The sequence below is a fragment of the Saccoglossus kowalevskii genome, chromosome 4 (genome assembly GCF_978046115.1).
Source record: "Saccoglossus kowalevskii chromosome 4, keSacKowa6.1, whole genome shotgun sequence".
Taxonomy (NCBI): Eukaryota; Metazoa; Hemichordata; class Enteropneusta; family Harrimaniidae; genus Saccoglossus; species Saccoglossus kowalevskii.
Genome location: NC_140644.1, coordinates 10,619,873 through 10,643,525, shown reverse-complemented (window position 1 = coordinate 10,643,525; position 23,653 = coordinate 10,619,873). Strand labels below are relative to the sequence as shown.

The following is a 23,653-nucleotide window of genomic DNA, read 5'->3' as shown; positions in this document are numbered from 1 at the left end:
TTTTGTTACTCGTCTCTATTACCGAAACGCACTGCTCTTCAGTGTTAATAACTCAACTCGTTTCATTAACCTTTTGAATGCTTACATTGATTATCGCCAGTTTCATAATAACCTGCACAATTTACAGACTTTTTTTCGTACACAACTGTTATGATCAAGACCTGTTGCTGATAAAAAAAAATCTATTGGGTGCACATTTCAGAAAACTGCGCTACAATGTTTCGGTTTTCAAAAGGTTAAATTTAAGTCTATTGCAATAAAGGTGAGTGGTAATGAGAAACCAAATAACATTCAGTTATAGGAATCATTTGAATATTCGTGAGTAATCGGTAAATGTTTACAATTTAACGATTGTGCAAAATTCATTGACAAGCGAAATCTTGAGGAAAATTTAAGTGATTTACTCTACATTGTATGATTAAGAGTGGATAAGAAGGGTATGCAATGGTTGTGACATGTGCTGATTGATGCTCATTTCAGGAAAAATCATAAAAGAAACAGTTGCTAAATGCAAATTAGTCTTGAAAAGAAATTGGAATTGTAGTTTTCTCAGTTTGGCATATTCTTGTGCTCTTGCATATTTGTGCAAGCGTTTGTGTTCTGGTGTCTTGAATGGAATTGTATATTTAATAACCTTCCTCTGCAATCAAACCTTTTAAAACGATACAGGTGGGGGGCAATTTTAATGGAATCCTTCATCCCACATCATAAAAGTTGCATTCCTTCATTTTTGCATCATATGATGCATTTTTCATATGTGTTGTCTTTGTTGTCTCATGTAAGCCAGGGTAATAATAACACAAGTAGATGTAGCATATCGGTAATGTATACGTTGTTCAAATCAGACAAATTTGGAAACTGATTTTTTGCCAGAAATACTTTCAGGGGGGAAACAAGACGAACCTGCCAGCTAGCTAGCTGTCAAACCTTGCCCAGAAATCAACTGTTTTTTGGGGTTCTGCAAACCTCTCGTGTGGCGTTTCATGATCACCACATACTGGTATTTCATGCTTGCTGTGTACTGGTTTTATATTCAAGCTAATTGGAGAAGCTCAATTTTAATCCCTGCAGAACAAAATAAAATAATACGTGCGATTTACAGCTGTATTCAGTCGGTTAGCAAGGTGGCTTGCAAATTTGTGAAACACTGTCTTTGATCTGTTCTAGACTTGGCAGCATCGTTTAACTGAAGGCATGCTGTGTGGGATTCAGTTTCATGGGGTGATCAAGATTTAGTGACGTAATCTATACTATTATTATACATCTGTCACCGTAACGCCATAAGTATGGGCTGTGTACCTGAAATAAAGAAATAATAAGTTACAGCGTGCCGTAATTTTGCAGTATTTTATGGGCTATTTTCATCTTACCATATTAGGAAATGCGAATTCCAAATATGAAATGATTATGCGTCCTCCAATAAAAACAAACATGGCTGCCACCATGGTTTGACTGGAGAAGTTCGCTGATTCTGTTCTAGACTTTTCAGATTTCGGCATTCCCATGATATCTTTGGAAGGAAAAGATGTATAATAATAAGGTTATTACGAAGACACCTGAAAGTATGCACTCAAACAGTACGCTGCGCATCGGTCGATATTGCCGCTGTACTGTCTTCGTGCATACTTTCAGGTATCTTCGTAATAACCTTGTATTCTTTTATTGTAAATCTAGATTGTATGCAATTAGATAAAAATTACTGCGAGTGAAATCAACTCAACAAGCAGTATTGCAATATAATCACCATTTTGCCAAGTGGCAGTATTGATATCAGCTGTTAAATATTGCTATCTTGTTTGGGTTGCTTTTTCGTTCACAGTAAAAGTGTTTATTATAATAGAAAGATCTAAAGTGCACGTGTGTAAAAATGAAAAGATGTCTAGATTTGACAAATGCCAGTGTTTTGCCAAATTTCAAGCTATGTTACTGGCAGAATAATTCGTAGAACTGCTGTAAACAAACTGCTGGGATATTAACATGAATTGAATTCCAAATAAAAAAATGTTCTCCATGACGCAAAATTGATTTTGAAATGTTAATTAGCTTGGTTGAGTGCCTGTACATCTCATAATCAATACAAATACAGTGAATTCCTGAGCTCGGCTTAAGTTTGTATTACTGTAGAATACTTTATTTTCGCTTGGAATTTATTTTCGCTGAAGGGATGATTCCGTGATAATAAAATCCGGTGAATATACATTTTTTCCTATATTTTACATTAATCTCGTCAAACATCAGTGAAAATAAATTCCAAGCAAAACGCCCAAAAAGCCTTTTCAGCGAAAATAAATTCCAGTGAAAATAAAGTATTCCACAGTACATTATAAAATTCCTTGTTTATTCAATAAAACAATATTACTACTTGAAGTTTGTTTGCACAAGTTTATTTAAATTTGGTTGTGCTGGACTTCCAATATGTAAAGCAAGTACAATGTAAGCTAATTGTGGGCCATTTACCCCCAAAAAATGGCATTTCATTTGAGATTAAGACTTCCACTGAAGCTTCATCAGCTCTACAATTCGCATCTAATGATTGGATAGGCATACATGTACAAACTATTTCATTGTATACCTTGCACGAGGGGAAGCAATTGAGCAGGTAGTTTTCAACACCAAATTTCAGTGGTGCATGGACACATTCTGTTCAATTATCTCAAGAATCCTGCATGATTGGTCAATGGGCAGAATATGCGAAAGACAGCATCAGTTGCCAAACTGCTTTGAAAATCGAACGAATTTCAGAAAAAACTCCTTTGTGTATTTGAGACATATTAAAATTAAAGATTTGCTTTACAAACTAGAAGCTTGACAACTAATTTTTGTCTATTTGAGATGCATAACATTATCGAAATTTATAATACACACAGAAAATACATTTGATTAATTCCAGAGCACCTCTGCGATGAATTAAATTTTTTTTTTCGATATCAGAAATGGGCTAATAATGAATTATACATAGATTTAGGTCTGTATATTGTTTCAGGGTGCAGGTATTCTAAGTAAATTATTATGCATATAGAAACCTAAAACTAATTTGATCATCACGTTGTGTTAGAGTACACATGTACCAAGATTCATTATGCACAGATTTCAAGCCAAAACTAATCTGGTCTGTGCATTGTCATAGAACATCTATGTACCAAGAATCATTGAAATGGTATAAAAACTAACTAATGCAAATCGATGTTTCATACCTGATAGTGGTAAAGCTGAAAATTGACGAATTATATGCATGCATTATCAGTGGAACTGCAAAGACTCACTGTGCTTCACACACGCGAGTCATAGTTCCGGGACAATAACCATTTATATTCTGGCCCTCAATGTTACACCTGCCCTACCCCGGATATAGACAATATCCGTAAACCATGGCAAGAGACTCAAGACTGATAGTTTACATTTTCACCTGCAGCAATGGTAAAATGCCTTTATTTCATATTTAACAAAGATTAGGTAATTGCACCAAGGAAGTACAAAAGTATACAATATTCAAATAACTTTTCAATAAACTACCAACAAAACGTATCACTTCACAAATTGATAGAGTGCAACATAAATTGACAACTTTGTCACACCAGAATACAATATAGAGGATTTGACAATTGTATCATGAATAATTACGACATGACAACCAGGTCACACCAGAATGCAATATATTAAAAATCGTATCACACAAGATAGCACTAGATAAATTGACAATGTGTCATGCCCACTCAACATCGGACGGACATCTATTAGTCATCTAGACAAAACACAGGTACTGGTAGCTACTGTAAAATACTTTATTTTAGCTGGAATTAATGTTCGCTGAATGAAATTTATTTTTCACTGATTTTTGACGAGTTGAATGTAAAATATAGGGAAAAAGGTATATTCACTTGATTTCATTTTCACTGAATCATTCTTTCATCGAAAATTAATACCAAGCGAAAATAATGTGTTCTACAGTAATTTAATTATTTTTTGAACATCCATCAGGAACATATTGTTGTACAGTAACCTGGATGTTCCATAGTAAAGAAAAGTTTGCTTTAACAAAGCAACAAGCACTTGTCCTAAAACATGTGTATATACAAATTCCATCGCATTTCATGATCACATACTATTTTCTTTACATATTGTTAAACAATTTTTGTTTTAATAAGGAGCAATGGTAGTTGAAGAAAATGGACTTGAAAATTTCTCATGTTAACTGCTGTAAGGAACGTATACAATTATCTGTAAAACAAAACAGGAGCCTTTCTAAAATTTTACCCTGTTTAACACTCTGAACCAATAGAAAAAAAACTGAAACCCTTGTTTCCATGGTCTGGCTACTCCTTCTGAAACCAATCCAGCAAAAGAAAAAACTTCCTCCACACATCCTGCTGTCATATCTATGGATGTTAGAAAGTTTTAACAGACCATTGAAAGATCAGTGGAGCACTGAAGAAATATTCATTGTCTGATTTTAACTTGCAGGAATAATCATAATCCCGTATTCAATTTGAATGTGAATGTAAAACCCATCTAATTTTTACTGTGAATGAAAAAGCAACCCAATCACCAGTGTTACAATGTAGCTCAGTTTGGAAATATCAATATTGATAATTAAAATATAACATTTTGTAATGGTATCAATAGTGCTATTGTAAAATCTGTATTAAAAGCCATGACTTCTATTAAAAATGGTACAGTAAAATGACTAAATTTCGCTGATTTTGCATTTTAAGCATATTTAAATTCACGGTTTTATCATTTAGATAATGTGTTCTGTGCTAAATTTTACATATTCACTGGGTTTTAATTTAGTGCATTTTCAAGTAAGCGAAATTAAAACCCAGTTAATAATTAACCCTTTTACAGTATATTGCAACAGAGGGGATACAATCTACACACATGAGAAATGATTAGTTTTCAGTTGTCAATTGTTCAAAAAGAATGGGTGTGACCTCTATTAGGAATGCAGCTTCTAATGCAGATTTTGTTAGAAAACCACGAGGAATATTGCTGGTTAGGTTGATTTTTTTTCTAATCCTTTTATGGTAGTTTGGTTTACATAAATATAACAAAATATTCAATAAGAAATAAGACTATGCTGTTAAGTTCAACGCTAAGAGTTTTAAGTCAACAGCAATGACAGTTCTACAGTATGGATACCTTAGATACCATAGAATAAAATGTAAGTGAGAAACATAACCCACATATAGAATTATATGGAAGTAAAAACTGTTGATAAGAACAGCATGCTAAGATAAATATACCACCTTAGAGTCAAACAACTATTTCAACAATATAATGACTGTAACCAGAGGTACATTACTTGGGGTTTACAACTACGGTGACATGATACCAAGATCCCGTTTCAATCTCGCTCTCGCATAAGCATTCCAACTCAGAAAAATGCGAATGCGCATGCCCGAGGTAACTAGGATACTGGAACGTCCAGGTGGACCAAAATAGCTGCTCACGATATGACGGATTACGATAACTTTATTTTCTGTACATTTTCGATGTATTAATTTTTTTCACTATGAATGTGGTAATACATGTTTTATTGATTATTACAAACCGCCTATTTCATGTTTGAAGGTCGTAGCATCAGTCTCGCTATCTACGAGATGAGACTTGAATGGGATCTTGACATGATGTCACCATACAGTACTATGCGTGTTGCAAACCCCAAGTAATGTACCTCTGCTGTACATATGCAAATAAAAAAATTAAAATTATTTTGGGTGGGAAGAGATTAGGTTCAGTTACCATTTAGTAGACCTAATATATACTTAATAGGTAAAATAACTGACTGCAACAAGCATAACATTATATGGATGTTATTCAATGATAATATCTTCAGTTTGTTGTGGAGGTTGTCTTGGTTGCGGCGGCGGCGGCGGCTGCTGCTGTGGTACAAGTATGGTGTATCCAGGATTTGACTGTCTCTGCGAGGTTAAAGTATCCCGTACTGTTGCCAGACGACTTTGATGATTAATTACTTGTTGCAGCATGTTTCGAGCTGAAGATGAAGCAGCAGCACCACCTTGCTGCGGAAGCCCCGACAAATGTTGTACCAATCTCATGTGAGATGTTGCCTGACAACAAACAATACATATAATTCTATCACCACATAATATAAAATTATTTTGTTTATGATAAAAAAAAAGATGCTTGATTCTAGTTTACTACAAGCACACATCAATCATAAGTTGCATTCATTGTAATAATGTGTCGCTCAAATATCAGTTTGGCCATATACATAATACTAGACCTTTTTTTTAGCTCCGCTGTCGTGATGATATCTTCAATTATCTAATTTTGATGGATATTTTCTAATTCTTGTTCGATTGCTTTGATACTATACATATTGTTCATTTTCTAATGATATCTTCAGTTCTATAATTGAAATGTGCATTGCTAACAGCGGAGCTATCTCAGCCAACAGGCTGCTTGTTTTTTCTTTTTTCCAGTTCCTTATTTCACCAAAATATAAACCGCGTAAACCTCTAGTCACTCACATTACTGTGTTCATGATAGCCAGTTTAAGTTCCTAGGCAATTTTCAAAAGACAAGGTTTCTAATGCTGCAATTTATTTAAGGTAGAGATGCAGTTTACCTGACAGGTATTTTAATTAGTTAATTAGGAAAACAAGATGACCTCCCTTGTCCACAAAACTATATATTTTCGGAAAGCTTATTGTATGAATTTTAAAATTTTGTAAGTATTTTTTTTTTCATGGACACTGCAGTTTGAAATTTCACTACTTCAAGTTTATGCATAAATTAACACCCAGGCTAGTTGTCTGTATGATTGTTGTAACACTGTTCAAGCAAAAACAATGCCCCGACTGCGTTTTGAAGATAAACACATTGTCAATCATTTGTGAAAATTTCAAAACAAAAGGTTGAAGCGTCTAAGAGCTATTTTTTTTAAAGTTCTGGGATGTGCACTGAAAAGCAGCTGAGATAATTGCTAATTTGCATAACCATTCACTCAGTAAGAAGTTTGCTAATACTCATAATTAAAATGGCTGTAACAGTTCCAAATTTAAACCTATTATCGTTTTGTTAAAAGTTAAATATAGTGCATAATATGGAGATTCCGTCATTTCTTTTTTTACCATGTTTCTTTTTTATTACTTATGTACAGCCTTGCTAAATCTTGCTAAGCATTCAAAAGAGAGAATGTTTGTACTTGTTATATATATTTTAAAATCATCTTGAGTATGTTCCACTATTCAAAATTCTACAAAATTTTAATAGTAACAATTTTAATAGCCTAGACTGTTTGGATAATAAAAAGCAAAAAAAAAAAAATTTCACTCCCAAGTGCCCATGAATCAGCATCTCTACCTTTAGCTACTAACAGGCAGCATTTTACAAGACAAGTGCTAATCTTGACTCGCTCTTCATACTTACTCGGTATTGTTGTACATAACCAGGCTGAGGAACTGTCTGTTGTAGAATCTTTTCTCCACTGTGTAACAACTGTGATCCGTTTGTCAGTAAACGCTGTAACAGTGATATTGGAACATTAACACACCAGCAAGGCTTTCATATGCAAACATTGTAGGTTTATTTGCTTGCAGGCATTACAGAAAGGGTCAGGGAAGTATACAACTATACTAACATGGCTGGGCTTTTTCAGCTATCAGATATTAACATATAGATTCAATAAATTTAGGCAACATAAATTTACATTTGGTACGCGCGTTGGCATGAAACTAGATTTTATTGTTTGATTTGCAGCAACAATCACATATTTTAGAATTAAACAGTAGCCTAATAGTTGCATTTCCAGTACAGCGCTTCTCCCAGATGCTTCCTAACACCTATAGAAGAATTTGAATAGGTCGTCTAAGCTGAAACAGCTCAACATACAGAAGAAGAACAGAAATACTGGGAGACTGCAAGTAATGTTTGAAAATTCTAAGGCCACCTTGCCCCTCGATTATGAAGGAATTTCTTTGATTTTCACAAGGTATTATTGTACCAATTTAATTCTGCATTAATTCGTATTGAATATTTACTTAAGTTTACGTTTTTAGTTCCAGATTTGTCAAAACAATTTTTAACTTACTTGAAGGTGTTGAACTTGTTGGCTATAATACTGCTGTGTTGGAGACGACTGTTGTTGTTGATGTAACCGTTGTTGTTGAATATACAACTGTTGAAGGAAATGTTGTCTTGCATCTGGAGCTACCGGTACCTCTGGAACATGTTGATATAGAGAACGACCCTCTTTCTCAGCTTCATACTCAGCCCAAGCAGTTTTACGCTCTTCTTCATCCAGTTCCTCAGATTCAATATTTTCCAACAGAGAATCATGCTCATGAAATTTAACAATCCATTCCTTTCTTTTACTCAACAGTTCAGCAAGAATGAAATCCTGTATTACAAAACAATATCCTGTTAACAGCAATAGTATGCTGGGTATTTTTTGCTAAGAATGGAATAGTTTTAGCTATAGTGGCTAATGCTTGTTTTTCTTGGCCACTTCGCAACTTGAAAAAATGAAAAAGAAAAAAAAGAAAGAAAAAAAAAATCGCAAAAATTGTCAGATTTGTGAATAAAATAGAAATATGCTACTATAACAAACATTATATGTTAGCAATATGTTTAATGTACATTATTGTGGATGACAACATTTTTAAATGACCATTTTTGCAAAATAATTCAAGGTTTGAAATACTAAAAACCTGAGCAGAGCAGAGCAAAACGACAACTTGACAAGCACCAATAATAGTTACATAGTAATTTTATAAGCATGCGCCCTCTCTTCCCTCCAGTCTTGTAGTATATTTGTATATTTTTATCCTGGGGATCAAAATTTAAATATTGCGAGGCATTTCATTTTCTATAAGCTTTTTTCGCCTCACATGTACATAGAAAACTTTAATTTATTGATGGTGCAATGTATCAATTCCATCGTATAACCACTTGACTTGTCGCCTTTGTTTTCACTGAAATAGTAGAAACTTGCCAATGGACATGCCAGACAATCAAGGGGTATGTGAATTATCATAAGGGGTCAGGGTCCTTTTACAATTTTCAAAGAGGTTTGTTTTTGGAATTGAAGGTATTGTATTTTTGCTTTGTTGATATAATGTGCAATGTGTGGGAATGTTAGGTCTATTTTACATTGTGCTTGTGCTATGTTCTGTTGACATAATTCATGTTTTCACTTCGTGATTTTATATCAAATAAAATATACTATATTTGGTAATATGGGATGGGACTTTTTTGTAAATTTGTGTCATGGGTGTTTGTTTTTTTCAATCGAAAAACAGAGCAATAATTTGCATCAGTCAGAGATGCAATTCTATTTTCTTCACGCTATAGCCGTCAACAAGTGAAAATGTTAGAATATGACAAATAATCATGAATGTGTCAATGTGAGTGGTCTAATTTAATACATTCAAAAGAGTATAGATATGATTGTTGGTTATTCTCGTAACAGTATGGGGAATGTGCATTACATCAAAGTAAATTTCAAACAATGTGTAATAATTTGATGGCAAGATAGAAAGGTAATAATGATCAACCACACTGGAGACAATTGCCATGGCTATCATCAAAAGTTCAAAAGAAATCAGACCAGTCAAGTCCATCCATGTATATGATCACCGTAAAAATTAAGAGCCACTCAGTGAAAATTTGTTACATTTGACCCTCCATTAAGAGCCACCAAGAGTTGAGTGGTTTTGTCAATAAGAAACCGGTTGTTTACAATCAGGCAGACACAAGCTTGTCGTGCCTCACTTCCACCCTGCATTGTTTATTGCCCCACAGAAGGTGTGAGACAAATAAAGATTATCCCCATAGCTTGCCTGATGTCCAGTATAATTGAGAACGGAAGAATGACAGACGAAAGAAATACACTGAGAGCGTGAATGTGACTGTCAACTTGTCTATTTTAAATTTCTGACACACAATCGACCTATTTAGTATTAACTATATTTTTTGCCGAAACACCGAAGGACACGTTGAGATATCCATTGCCAATGTTGTCTTTATAACCAAGTAAAAAACGTCACGATTTTAGAACGCCTTTATCGGAAAATCGGAGGTATCGAAAATACTTTCTCACAGACGGACCGGAACAGGAAGTCAATAGAAAACAAAAGATTTTTTCCTTAGCGTGGGAGAAATTTGGTTAGCGTGGGGGGAAACAGAGGTGTTAATCCGGTCCTGGCAACGTTTGAGGGATCGTGACTTAGCTCTGACTGTGAGAATGTAATGATTACGCAGCCCACTCTCGCTGATCGTGATTTTGGGTTATTTTTGGCATTTCATTTGAGACGTTCGTTTTGGGGTGATTCGAGACAAAATGTTCAGGGAAGTGACAAAATAACTGGCATTAGTTTGGAGAGGACTCTCTTGCCGAAAATAATCAAAATTGAAGTCGAATGGATTAGTTCCACAAACTTTGCGCGATCAACTTGTCTTACAGCAAAGTGAAGTCGACGTGACCCGCCTGACCCAAATATTTAAATTAGCTATTTGTGAGAATTGAAAATAATGTGGACTTGTACCAATTAGAAAATGCCTTGTAACAGGCCTGGGCTTTCGTAAATGATTTAGTCTCACCGATTGGTCACAGGAAATTATTTTTAATACATGTAATTGTTACTTTCTCGGTATCGTTTTGTATTTGGTTATATAGGGGTGGGGCTATAGTTTGACCCCGTTTGCCTGGACAGTGAAGTACGTGAATATCATTAACATATCATTATAAGCTGGCTTGATTATGAAACAGGAAATGTATAAACCAAAGCTGTACTTTCAGACGTCTAGCGCAATTAAAACAATGCCCAAGTACCCAAGCTGTAAAAATCTGTAGAAAAACGTGTTTTTGCCATAAATACAAATGATTGGGCATAATTTTTTTCATTCGTTCCATGCTCCTGTCGCTGCTGGTCAAATAAATTCTATTGAAACTATTTTATATCGTCACCAAATCAACCACCACGCCAGCCACAGCCACGCAAGTTATTCCCAGTTTTCAAGAAAAAAAATTGGAGTTTGCCGTACCAGACATGGTAAACAATTGTACAACGGAATTACAAGTGTGGGCCAGACTCTGAGAATGCTACCAAATCCGACTTCAGGCATCGCTACGCATTGTCAGTGAAACATGACTTCAGGCATCGCTACACATTGTCGGTGAAACGTCGAATCGTCGTGTACGCTAAGCAGCACAGTCGGCGAGCAGCCGTTCTTATGTATTTGACATTTGTTATTCCCATAACAGTATTTTTACAGAATAAATTAATTGCAATGATACATCATTAATAATAATAATTATTTGTCTGTTTTGGTTGTGTGTGTGTTTGCCTATCCCTTCCCCATTTCACAATGACAAAGTTTGATCACCCTGGTTTAAGAGCCACTGGCTACAAAGTTGTCAAAATGTTACCTCAAATAAGCACCACCCAGAAATGAAAGTGTTACAAAGTGGCTCTTATTTGAGGGTTTTCATGGTACAACAATAGAAGCAAGAATATAATACAAGCCCAAAATTGCTGTGCAAAGGAATATTATACTTATATATATTTTATTTGACTGACCTTTGGCAACATAGGCGTGGGTTGGTTTTTATCAGGATCATACACATCTGGATTGAAGTTGTAAAGCTCTGCCAAATCAGATGAGGTAAAATGGCGTTCAATTTGGAACTGATCCACGACACGACGAGATAATGACTGTTTTGTAACCTGCATTAAATAAAGGAAAGTGTTATTGGTTATTTCTGTTGAGTGGTAGACACAGGGTTGTGAGTTTAAGTTTAGGCTATACACCATGGTCTTGTATCCTTCAACACTACTACCGTAAAATCTGTATTAGAAGCCGCATCCCTAATAGAAGTCGCACCCATTCTTTTTAAACAATTGGGAACCAAAAAATCATCATTTCTCATATGTGTAGATGCTCCAATAGAAGCCGCACCCCCTCTATTGGATTGTACCATTTTAATAGAAGCCGCAGTTTCTAATACAGATTTTACAGTACTGCTTCAATTAACCTGCGAGTAAAATAGGAGCCCGATATGAAATTTGTTGCACCCATATAGGGAAGCCAGGCTTGCATATGCTCCTTGTGAAGTTGAATTATAAAATTTGGTTGAACAATACCCTCGACATTCAGCAATACATAGATATGGGCATTAGTGTCATTGAAGTACAATACACAATTGAAACATTAAGGTGTCTTATTACAATTATAAACACAATTTATTTGTGAATTTAAAAATTGAGATGAAAGCATACCTGTCTTTCATATATCTTCTCTTCCATTGTACCCTTCAAAAACAAACCAAAAATGTTATTACACATTACATACTTCAACTGCTTACATAATAGTGTTCTCTCTAGGATACAAACAACATGCTGCCAATGTCGGTACTTTGATTGACCGCCACTAGTCAGAGATTTCTAAAGAAACTTGACTCAACAATTATTCAACACATGCTATACTGTGGAATACTTTATTTTCGCTTGGAATTAATTTTCGCTATTTTCGCTATATTACCTGTTTTCCTATATTTTTACATTCAACTCGCCAAAAATCAGTGAAAATAAATTCCATATAACACACCTAAAAAGTCTTTTCAGCGAAAATAAATTCCAGTGAAAATAAAGTATTTTACAGTAGCTTGCTGATGGATAGCCAAAATGAATGAAGAAAAACTACATCAACAGGCAATGTGTGTTAAATTGTAATACATTATAGTATAAACGATAAGTGCAAGCACTCACTGAATCACTTGCCTTAGTAAGATATAAGATTAGAAAAATTCTTCAAATTGGGCAAAAACCCTTGGATCAGTTATTGCAATAATTTATCAATCAAGCACAATATTACATGTACAAAGTGAATATTTTAGTCTTGATCCTTACCTGTGCTAGAAATCTATAAATAAAACACGCTTTGGTTTGCCCAAATCTGTAAACTCTGAATATAGACTGCACATCATGAGTGGGATTCCATGAAGCATCAAATATTATCACTCTATTAGCACTTACTAAATTTATACCTAAAGAACCAGCTTTAGTGGAAATCAAAAATAACCTGGCCCTGTGAAAAAAAAATTATAATAATTAGATTAGGAACTGTAATACACTTTGCATTGTGATTTTTTTCCAAGTGTACTGATAGGAACATAGATGTGGTGAGGCGGTTTCTGTGTTATGAATATTTAATATCACAAGTTTGCTCAATTAGAAGCGCATCATGAATAGAAGCACACATACATTGTGTATGGTGAAAATTGCATTCATCGTGTACCATTAGGAACCCGATGGATTGGAACCTGGCAGTTGACAAGTAAGTAACATTTGACTTGAGAACTTTGTTCTGTTGCTTGAGATCGACAGGAGTCACGTAGTGACGATGTAATCCCCACATAAAGTTATGATGGATGGTTAAAATGTGGCTTGCTTGACAGTAAACTCACTTATAAAAAAAAGAAAATATGATATCTTAAATGCAAGATCTGTTTACCTTAAGTTTTCAGGATCATTGAAAAGATCCTGGAATGCTTTCCTATTTTGCGCCGAAGTTGATCCATCCATTCGGAAGTAATCAATGCCTTTGACCCATGCACCCTGTGTAGCAAACTGTGGTAGAAGCATATAAAACAGATGTTAGTGATGAATAGGTAAAATCAATCAATGCAGGAAAAATCAAAGGACAATGGCAACTACAAACATAATCAAAACTTACCTTTAAGATTGGGTCTGGTTCAACTTCACCATCACCAGTATTAGCCTCTTCAGCTTTAGTCTCAATATATTCTAAAAAGTCCTCAATAATATCAAGTGACAGTAAACTCTGACTGAACACTAACCTATTAGCAATAGAACATCTTCATTAGTTGACAAAACTAGAATACCGAGATTCAAGCAAATGGTCAATACACGATTCTGTTTTATTCGTAATTTATTCTCAGTATTTTAAGCAGACTTACTGTAATTTACAGTGGGAAGCCTGTTAAATACAGTACTGGACTTGTATTCCACTGACCTCTATGGAGGGTATTAAAGTTCACCACAACAATAGCCAATTTTCCGTTCAACTGCGAGATCTGACGAGTTGTGTGAAAGATGCACGCCAAACGTCTGTCGTAAAAATCGAACAATTTGATTTTGAATTAGAATTTCTTTTGTTCATAGCTCAAAGTCGAAAGGTCGATCTTTGACAGGACAATATTGCATTTAGATACCCCTACTTCATCTAAATTGACCATCATCAAATGTGTACAGCACATTATTAAGCATGGAAATACCCCCCAAATACTTTAGTGTTTATCGAATCCCACGCGATGTTTGCCACCTCTACGATGCTATGACCTTTGTTTGTCCTGTTTGTACGTTTGATTTCACGCATAACGCAGGATCTCGAAGTGAACAGAAAATTGTCTATTAATTACTGGATGCTACAAGAAATGCTGTGATTTTGTTTTATGTAGACCTAAGATAGGACAGCACATGGGACTGAACACTTTATGTAGAACTGACTGGATGCCATTTTCTCTACTATGAAATCTGAGAACCTGATAATCGAGCAGTGTGTATTTTCCTCTCACAGCTGAGTGATGCTGGACAGATATAATTATGCTACACATCTGGCATTTAATTGTGGTTTTTTTTTAGAAAAAATGAACAAGAGAGAGCACACACAGACGATAGACCTGGAAACGCCATATCAGAAGGTTTCTGCGCGATTGAAATATTTTTGGAGTAATTTTAGTGTCTTTGGTGTCCAGACACATTGTCAGCTTGTGTTGCTGGGAAGTTTTCACAGAGAAAAATATATTTGAGAAAGATTCCATGTTGTACGGCAGCACGGAAGTGCACGACTCAAGAAATATATTTACGACTTGAAAGTTCAATCAGCATTCGAGAGTATCAGGGCGCTGCGTCCCTGTTTAGAAAAAAACCTGTTATTGTACATCACAAGACAAACTGGCAAAATAAACTCAAAAGAATGCAGCAAAAAAAAATAATTGAAAAGAAAGTAATGAATTTTTGTTTACAACTTACACCTTATCACCAATATCTTCAGATAGTTGAAGTACATCCATTAAAAGAACCAACTTTCCACCAAGTTCAATGTTGTATGCATCTTCAGGTGTCACTATCTCACTATACCATCTTGTATCAATTAATATAGGAGTCTGTGATCTTGAATCTATTCAAAATATTAACAGGCATCTGCATGTAATATATGCAGTAATATTCAAAATGGCAAGCAAGTGTTACATATACATTGGTCAAATTAAATCTCCAGTAGCCAGTCAATCAATGTCATATTTGGGGAGGGTCAATGCAAACAAAATACATGGTTTGTTTAAAACGCACACTAAATTGCTTTAATAATTAGAGAACATAAATCAGACCATGAGAAAGAGAACTAAAAGAATACGCCTGTGTCACACATAACACTGGCAAGGTTACAGCAAAAAAAATGGTATTTCTGAATTCAGAGCCGAGCTGAGCTGAACTCAACTTGTATGTGTAATCAATACCTTTTTGGTAAGATCTGAAAATATCAATTGTAGAAAAAAAAGGTGTTCATACATGTGACAATGACCCATAAATCAAACACTGTAAATTCATTAATTTCAGAAAAGAAATTTACATGTATTTCTTGAGAGATATTGCAGTGTAGATTTCACTCGTGTCCTTAGGGCAGTTTGATTTGAAATCATTTTTCAACACTGTACAGGTTACTTACACATATATACAATCCATTGTGGGAAAGAAATTCATTGTACATAATAGAAACTGACCAAATCAAATAAAAAAATTTGAAACGTTTTAATAATATTTGAATTTGAATCAATATCAATTACAACTTCTTCATTTTGAGGTATGAAAAATAATTTCATCATAGAAACCAATGTAAAAATGACCTTTCCCCATGACATTTTAGACTCTTGTATCTCAAAAAACAGTCCCAACTTTTTCTCGTATTTTTTGTTCTTCGATGACATGAACCCATAATAGTGAAAGTTAAAAAATATGCAAATATTCTTCATTTTAGCTTGAAATTTCTAAAGACAGATGTAAAAATTAAGTTATGAAATGACGCCAAATCTGACAGACATTTACAACTTTCAGTTTTGTAGAGGAATCTGGTCAACCTTTACCACGAGTTCCTACTTTTCATCACAAATTCACTAAATCGTTCCATTATAGTCTGCACTTTCCTTCAGAAAATTGGGACAAAATTAGCCAATTTTTTTTAGTAAAAACTGAAAATTCACTCAAATTTTGTCTGTTGGCTCCAAAATTAAAGTTCATTTCCAGAAATATTGAAGAATTTAAGAAAAAATGAGCAAACAAATTTTGGCGAAAAAGCCTGATGGCAAAAAGGTTAATGCTCTGATCATACCTGCATCTCTTCCTTTCCCCTCTCCACCTCTGGTACTACTTTTCCAAGTATTAACCACCTCTAAACTGCTATCGGAGTCGTTAACGCGTCTACGTTTCCTGTGAATAGAGTGTATTGAAAATAATTAACTCTACCTGTTATCACTGCAATATATTTTTAGAATATATCATACTTACTGAAATGATGCATTCTCATTGGTCAATCAATACCACATATACAATAATGTATAATCAATAATCTCCAAATTTTTTCCACATTTGGCTTGATCGTTTAAACAACTCACTACGACACTTTAAATTTAAGAAATTCAAGTCATTTGCATCTCACCAAAAATCGATAAATTTTGCATCAAATTCTGAAAGTATTTGACAAATAAGTAGGAAATGCATCTTTTCTGAGCAAAGTTTGCTGTGAATGCCTGCTCTAAACAGGAAATTACCTTTTTGCGGGAAGTTTATCTTCAGTGATGTCAATAACATCATCACTATCACTACTAGATTTAGTTGAAGCGGAATCTTCATCATCATCCGTATCATTTATAAAATCATCCATTGAATCACTGTCATCATATCGTCTCTATAACAAAAGAATCAAAATGATTAGTGTCATTACGAATCATTGTTATCGCTGGTAATAATTCCATGTAAAACCAATTATGCAAATTAGCTCATTTTGAATGCAGATTGATATTTCAAACAAATATAAATCATTAAACTGCAAACTAGTACCAGACCCCTCCACCCCTCCACCCAAAAAGCGACATTATTTGTTCTATTAGTAGTGCAAGCACTTTTGTGAATTACAGAGCATGAATATACCAGAGTATTTGAATGATTAATGGAATTTTTTGTTTACAAATTTTTTTTAAAGACGCGTTTCTAATAAAGATCGAAGAAAACTTAGAAAGAACTCCAGTGTGTCGAGAGTATTGGAGACACATTAAAATTAATTAAATTAAATTAATGCTTTTCAAACGAGAAGCTTGGCAACTAATATGCATTATTATTATATTATTATGCATAGAGTTAGGTTCTCATAGGTTTCAGAGCACACATGTACAAAGTTTCATTATAAAGTGATGTATAGTGATTATAAAGTAATCTCAACTAAATTAGTGGGAAGCTAAAGAGTAAATTATTATGCAAATTAGGTAATTATTATAGATGTATACAAACCCAAAACTAATTTGATCATCAGTGTGTTAGTATATATGTACCAAGATTTACTGAATTAAGAAAAGAACTGTCAAAGAAATGTGATTAGAATCAATGAATTATTATACAAATTGGGTAATTAATATGATTTGATTTTAACCCAAAATTGAGCAGGTCTGTGCATTTTTCTAGAGCATCTATATACAAAGTTTCATTGAAATTGAATAATTAGTACTTGTGATATCAGTGTGAAAGTTGGAAATTGGCGAATTAAGTAATTAATATGCACAGATTTTTACTCAAAACCAAACAGATCTGTGGTGCAATGTCGAAGAACTATGCAGCAAGTTTTATTGAAACGTGATAAGTTGTACTTGTATTAATTAGTATTATTATCAAATTATGCAAATTAGCTGATTAATATGCAAATATTTTTACCCATGCCTAATCAGGGCTCTGCATAGTTCTAGATCATCTATGTACAAAGTTTCATTGAAAAGTAATGACTAGTACTTAAAATATGAAAAGCTGAAAATTGATTAATTATGCAAATTAAGTAATTCATATTCCATCTATCAGATCTGTGCATTGTCCTATTACATCTATCAAGACATCAGTGGAAAAGCCAAAAATGTACTAATCATTATGCAAATTGGGTAAGGGAACTGATCATTACCACCCATCCGGTTTCCTGTGAGTTTGACTCGGTTTACCGTACCGGTCGTTGCTTTACCGTACCGACCGTTGCGTTACCGTACCGGCCGGACAATTACCGTACTGATAGGACCAATACCGACTATTTATCACCTTCGATTAATGAATGCATGGTAAACAAAGCCCCGGTAACTGATCGGCGCCTTGCCGGTAACCGTGAGTCATGTATGAATTAATTGGGCATTTTGCAAACAATAAGAATTTTTTTTTACCCACCCATTGAAAGTGAATAATTTGAAAAGGACATGACTTGTACAACAGAGTGTTACGTCCCAGTCGACTAGAGGACTCGATGGGTTAATTATTTGTTTATATTTGTCAGTAGCTCACACAGTGGAAAGAAAGTCGGACAACCGTCGAAATACAAATAAATAAATTAAATAAAAATGTCTTTCTGAAATTTCATGGTTTTTTTTCAATATATGTGTGTTATTCACATATTCATGATCGCCTGTAACGCTATAAAACGACAGTCCTACATCGTAGCTTACCCACGACGTTGAATAAAACGTCTCAACCTGTCGCATGAATTCGATGATACTTGCATAATGTGTCAGCGTGACTCGCTTGGCCGAGCTCACATGTATTTAAATTCGGGCTTGGGCGTTCGAAAATCTGTTTTGATACATTGTTGACAATAACACGCGCAACGCGTGCACGTAGTCCAGATAAAATTCAAGTGCGTAAAACGGAATTTGACCTTGCTCTAGGTCAACATTTTTCTATTGCTTTTCGACCTCATTTTGTGAGTTTGCTTATGGAATTGACCAAACATATTTACCCGATATTTACACACCTCCTCCAACAATCCCCAATGTAACTTTATTATAACAAAACAGAGTGTGCAAGTGTGCCGGTATATCTCTTTTTGGAACATGTGATTGGCCCTGAAAAGGGCTGTTTGGTTTGGGGCAGAATACGATTTAGACTGGAAAGGTCGGGACTTTTTTTGTTTTACAAAAAAAATATAATTACAGCCAATACAAAGTCAGCTTGGACATTCAGTTGTGAGACATAACAAAATAAACGGTGCCAGCGATAGATTTTGCGAATGAAAGAACAAACTAAACGCAATCAAAGGCGCCGACCACTCGCGTTGGAAATAAACTAATAAAACGCGTTGCGACGAGAAATCTCGTCTGCATCTATCATTCACGCAAACGCACACACATGCTATTTTCGTATGTTGAATACGTTGGCAACGTCGTCAAATATTTAGCCCAATCACTGAATAAAAAAACATCCAAGCACACATGCACTGGCGCCAGATAAAGTGAAAAAATGAAAACAAAATTACGTCTGCACTGTGCATTTTTAACAATAACCAAAACCATTAGGTTACATGCCAAAACTACCGACTCAGGATTCATCATACACAAATATAGCCACTTTCATGGAACTGTTATTTTTGTAACCCACTTTGTCGGCTCAGTTGATTTGGGAGCACTGATCCCCATTTAAAAAAAATAAAAATATCATATAAAATAAAGACGCAGTTCCGTCTGTAGTCATATCCAACAGTTCACATGGACGTACTGGGAGCTCCATGGTCTCAAAAAAATCATGTGTAGCATTATCACGCGCAACTTGAATGTAAATATTATGCAATAATAATGATAAAGTTTAATCTCTGACAAATAAAAAGACGCAACAAATTGACCTGGTGGTGTATTTGACCTCGAAAGCTACTGCATAGCAAACATAAACAAAATGATTTATAAACAGACTATAACTACAAACTAAACAAATTCTACTCAAATCAATTCTACAGTTTTGCTTTCTCAGGCGATCCTGTGCATAAAACTGAAATTTAAACAGGTCGGCATTTTACCGGTAAACCGGAAAATCAATGCATAAATTAACTTGTCAGAAGTGTGAATTGCCTCCTGCCAGTACGGTAACGGCCTTGCCGGTACGGCTAATGACCTTCGGGTACGGTAAAGCAGCGGCCGGTACGGTAAAGCAGCGGCCGGTACGGTAAAGAAACGCATGCCGCAGGAGACTCACAGGAAACCGGCTTGGTGGTAATGATCAGTTCCCTAAATAAGTAGACATGGATTTTACCCGAAACAGACAGACAGACAGACAGACAGACAGACAGACAGACAGACAGACAGACAGACAGACAGGCAGGCAGGCAGGCAGGCAGACACACACAGACAGACCAACTGCAAAGACTCCCACATTTTGTGCTTTGTACACAGGATTAAATATATACTTATATTTTCAAAAGCAATACATGAGCACCACACTTAATCAGTAAGTAAACAAGTCGCTGTTGATGATACACTCCCAGTTTGTATTTTAGGTCTGTGATTATAGGAATCATTACTCCTAGTTTGTGCTTTGCACACATAGCAGCCAAAAGAGTGCATTTGTCTTCATCACAAATATGAATAAAGTTTGACTGACCCTATTTTGATCACGTATTGTCCCAAGTCTCAGTATATGCGGATGAGTCCATACTCTCAACAACACCTGATAATCAGCAAACAAACCAGAACCAGATCCTTTATAACCACCAACTTCACTTGGATTGGAAGCTTTAGTTTCCAAATAATGCTTGTATAGCTGGATCTGCTTTTCACACAGACGAATACTCACAACATATTCATGTTTTGGTGGCAAGAATTTAGTGAGGGCTGAATAGTCTTTTCTCTGCAAAAAACAAGCATTATTGACATTTGCTGAGATCTCCACACGTTTCAATATATAACAAGCCATGCATGGCACAGTCCCCGTTAGTTATCAAATTTAAGATATATAGTTTTGTTTATAGTAATATAGCTGGAATATAACCATGTCAGGAATATGATTTTTTAACATTAAACTGATTGACATTTGTATCTGATCGTCAAACAAGTACTTGTCCATATTGAGAGATATTGCTCTGGAACAGCATTCAAAATCAGCCATTTTGAATACGTGTATATATATAACATGATGCATACACATATATAAAATTTGAATATAATCAGTCAAAGCATTTAAGAGATATGGCTCTAGAACCCCAATCATTAAAGCAAAATGGCCGTCAGTCAGCCATTTTGATCTGAAAAATAAAATTACGTGCATCAGGAACCCGTCTAATGTATGTACTAAGTTTGAACGAAATCCATCCATAAATGCCAGAAATGCTTGATATATGATGATTTTTTTTGCACAAAAATGACAATCATTCGGCCATTTTGAATAGGATCGTCAAACCAATATATCTGTTTATCTACGACATGATGTATAATGAATATTCAAAATTTGAACATAATCAGTCAAAACAAGTTGGAAATATGGGTCTAGAAGCCCATTCATTAAAACAAAATGGCCGCCAGACAGCCATTTTGAATCCGATCTGAAAAATAAATGATGTGCATCAGGAACCCGTAATGTCTAATATATGTACCAAGTTTGAACGAAATCCATCCAGAAATGCTTGATATTTGATAATTTTTTAGCACAAAAATGGCAACCATTTGGCCATTTTGAATAGGATAGTCAAACCAATATATCTGTCTATCTAAGTATTTAAACAGTGAAAGCAAGTCAGAGATATGGCATGAGAGCCACATTCATTAAAACAAAATGGCCGCCACTTGGCCATTTTGAATCTTATCTGAAAAACAAAATTATTTGCATCAAGGTCCCATAATGTCTAATGTATATACCAAGTTTGAACAAAATCCATCTGTAAACAGCTAAGAAATGCTTGATTTTTAGGATGTTTTAGTACATAAATGGCCGCCATTCGGCCATCTTGAATCAGATCGTGAAACAAAATGATGTGCATCAAGGTCCTATAATGTCAAATGTATATACAGTGTTTGAACAAAATCCATCTGTAAACAGCTGAAAAATGCTTGATTTTGATGATTTTTAGCACAAAAATGGCCGCCATTCGGCCGTCTTGAATTAGATCACGAAACAAATTGATGTGCATATGTATAATATCATGTATGATGTATGTGTGAAGTTTGATTGTGATTGGTCCAGGCATTTCTAAGATACATGCACGGACACACGGAGGTCAAAACATAAGTCCCTGTTTTCGACTGCGTCCGAACAGGGACTAATAAAGATATGTAACAAATAAGGTTATATCAGCGCCAACGTTGTATCTTTTGAAAAGTGGCTTCAATATGTGTTTTCAGGTGTGTGAAGAAGGCATTGTTAAAACATGTCAGAAATTCAGGGTTCTCCCCAGGGCTTTTTAGCGCCGAGGTCCGCGGCGCTATACCTGTGAATCTCGGCGCTTCACTTGGGACCTCGGCGCTACGTGTTCCCACCTCGGCGCTTGATTTCATATTTGACATGCCAATATCAGATGTGAAAAAGCTTTGTTCGCCACGCCGGTCGGCCCCGACCGTCACTCAAAATTAGTGACCACCACGGAAATGCTTCCGACGAGGACTATTGTCTGATTGTTGGTATAATTAAGTACCGACCGACACGCATCCTGCCAGTCGTGGATTATAATTTATAAACAATAGACCTAGTCGCACGATACGTAGCGGCTAGTCAAATTTGTGGAATTAGCACCTCTTTGTTTGTAAGTAAATACTTTCTGCGATAGACACAGTCTTTAAATTTAAAGCTAAAATTATTTCAAAATCAATTCCACCTCGATATAACATGGTCAAATCGGAGTTCACGATCAGTTCACGCTACTCAAGAAAAAAACAACGTGTTTATTGCGTGATTTGGTAAAATACATTTGAATTGTTATCATTGCGAATCATGTAAAAACTATTCTTTCAAGACCTAATTTACCTTTTAAAAATTGCAAATCACCTCTTTCGAAAGCTGTCATGCAGTTTTCAATTGAAATCGATGCCAACACATCGTGCTACGACATCGCTTTACTTCCGCAATGTAATTTTTACGCTCACTACCATTCGGAAAACTTCGGGTTCTACCGGCATTACCATGCGGCATTTTGATTGGTTAATGGAATTCTTGACCCATCGGGTCAAAGGACACATGCTAATGTTTCACAAACATCATGGCGGGTCTGTTTTTTTTTTACCGAAGCGATCAAGTGATCAAAAATAATCGCTCCCGATAAAAATAAGTCTGATTTTACTTACATTTCATATCAAAAAAAAAAAGAAGTAAAATTTGTTGAGGAATTATTGCTATAACTGGTGTATAACATGGCCAAGTAAGTTATGTCACGTCGTAACTTTGATGATCGTTTTGAAGCTTTATTTGTTCGCTCATTACTGTAATTGTAAACGTTTTAGAAGTTGATGGTACGAATAATAAATTACAACAATACGTCAATTAATTACGTGATCGATTTTTTGAAGGAGAATGTTTTTGGAGTGAATAAAATTATGAGATTCGTGAACATAAATCTGGCTTAACGTTTTGAATGCGTTTCCTTCAACGTTTTACAAAACAATTAAATTGCAACA

General features: G+C 35.1%; 1 protein-coding gene across 1 annotated transcript in view; it reads right to left on the bottom strand.

Moving 5' to 3' along the window:
* Positions 1-3,393: 3,393 nt before the first annotated feature.
* Positions 3,394-23,653, bottom strand: part of LOC100378932 (uncharacterized) — a 49,341-nt gene continuing 29,081 nt past the window's right edge. The window contains exons 14-25 of the mRNA XM_085497752.1: positions 20,655-20,900; positions 16,814-16,950; positions 16,375-16,472; positions 15,021-15,168; positions 13,702-13,825; positions 13,480-13,595; positions 12,876-13,053; positions 12,246-12,278; positions 11,547-11,693; positions 8,057-8,365; positions 7,396-7,488; positions 3,394-6,071 (exon numbers count right to left, since the gene is read on the bottom strand). Of these exons, the coding sequence (XP_085353878.1) occupies positions 5,814-6,071; positions 7,396-7,488; positions 8,057-8,365; positions 11,547-11,693; positions 12,246-12,278; positions 12,876-13,053; positions 13,480-13,595; positions 13,702-13,825; positions 15,021-15,168; positions 16,375-16,472; positions 16,814-16,950; positions 20,655-20,900 (1,887 nt within the window). The 3' untranslated portion in view covers positions 3,394-5,813. The remainder of the gene's footprint in view (positions 6,072-7,395; positions 7,489-8,056; positions 8,366-11,546; positions 11,694-12,245; positions 12,279-12,875; positions 13,054-13,479; positions 13,596-13,701; positions 13,826-15,020; positions 15,169-16,374; positions 16,473-16,813; positions 16,951-20,654; positions 20,901-23,653) is intronic.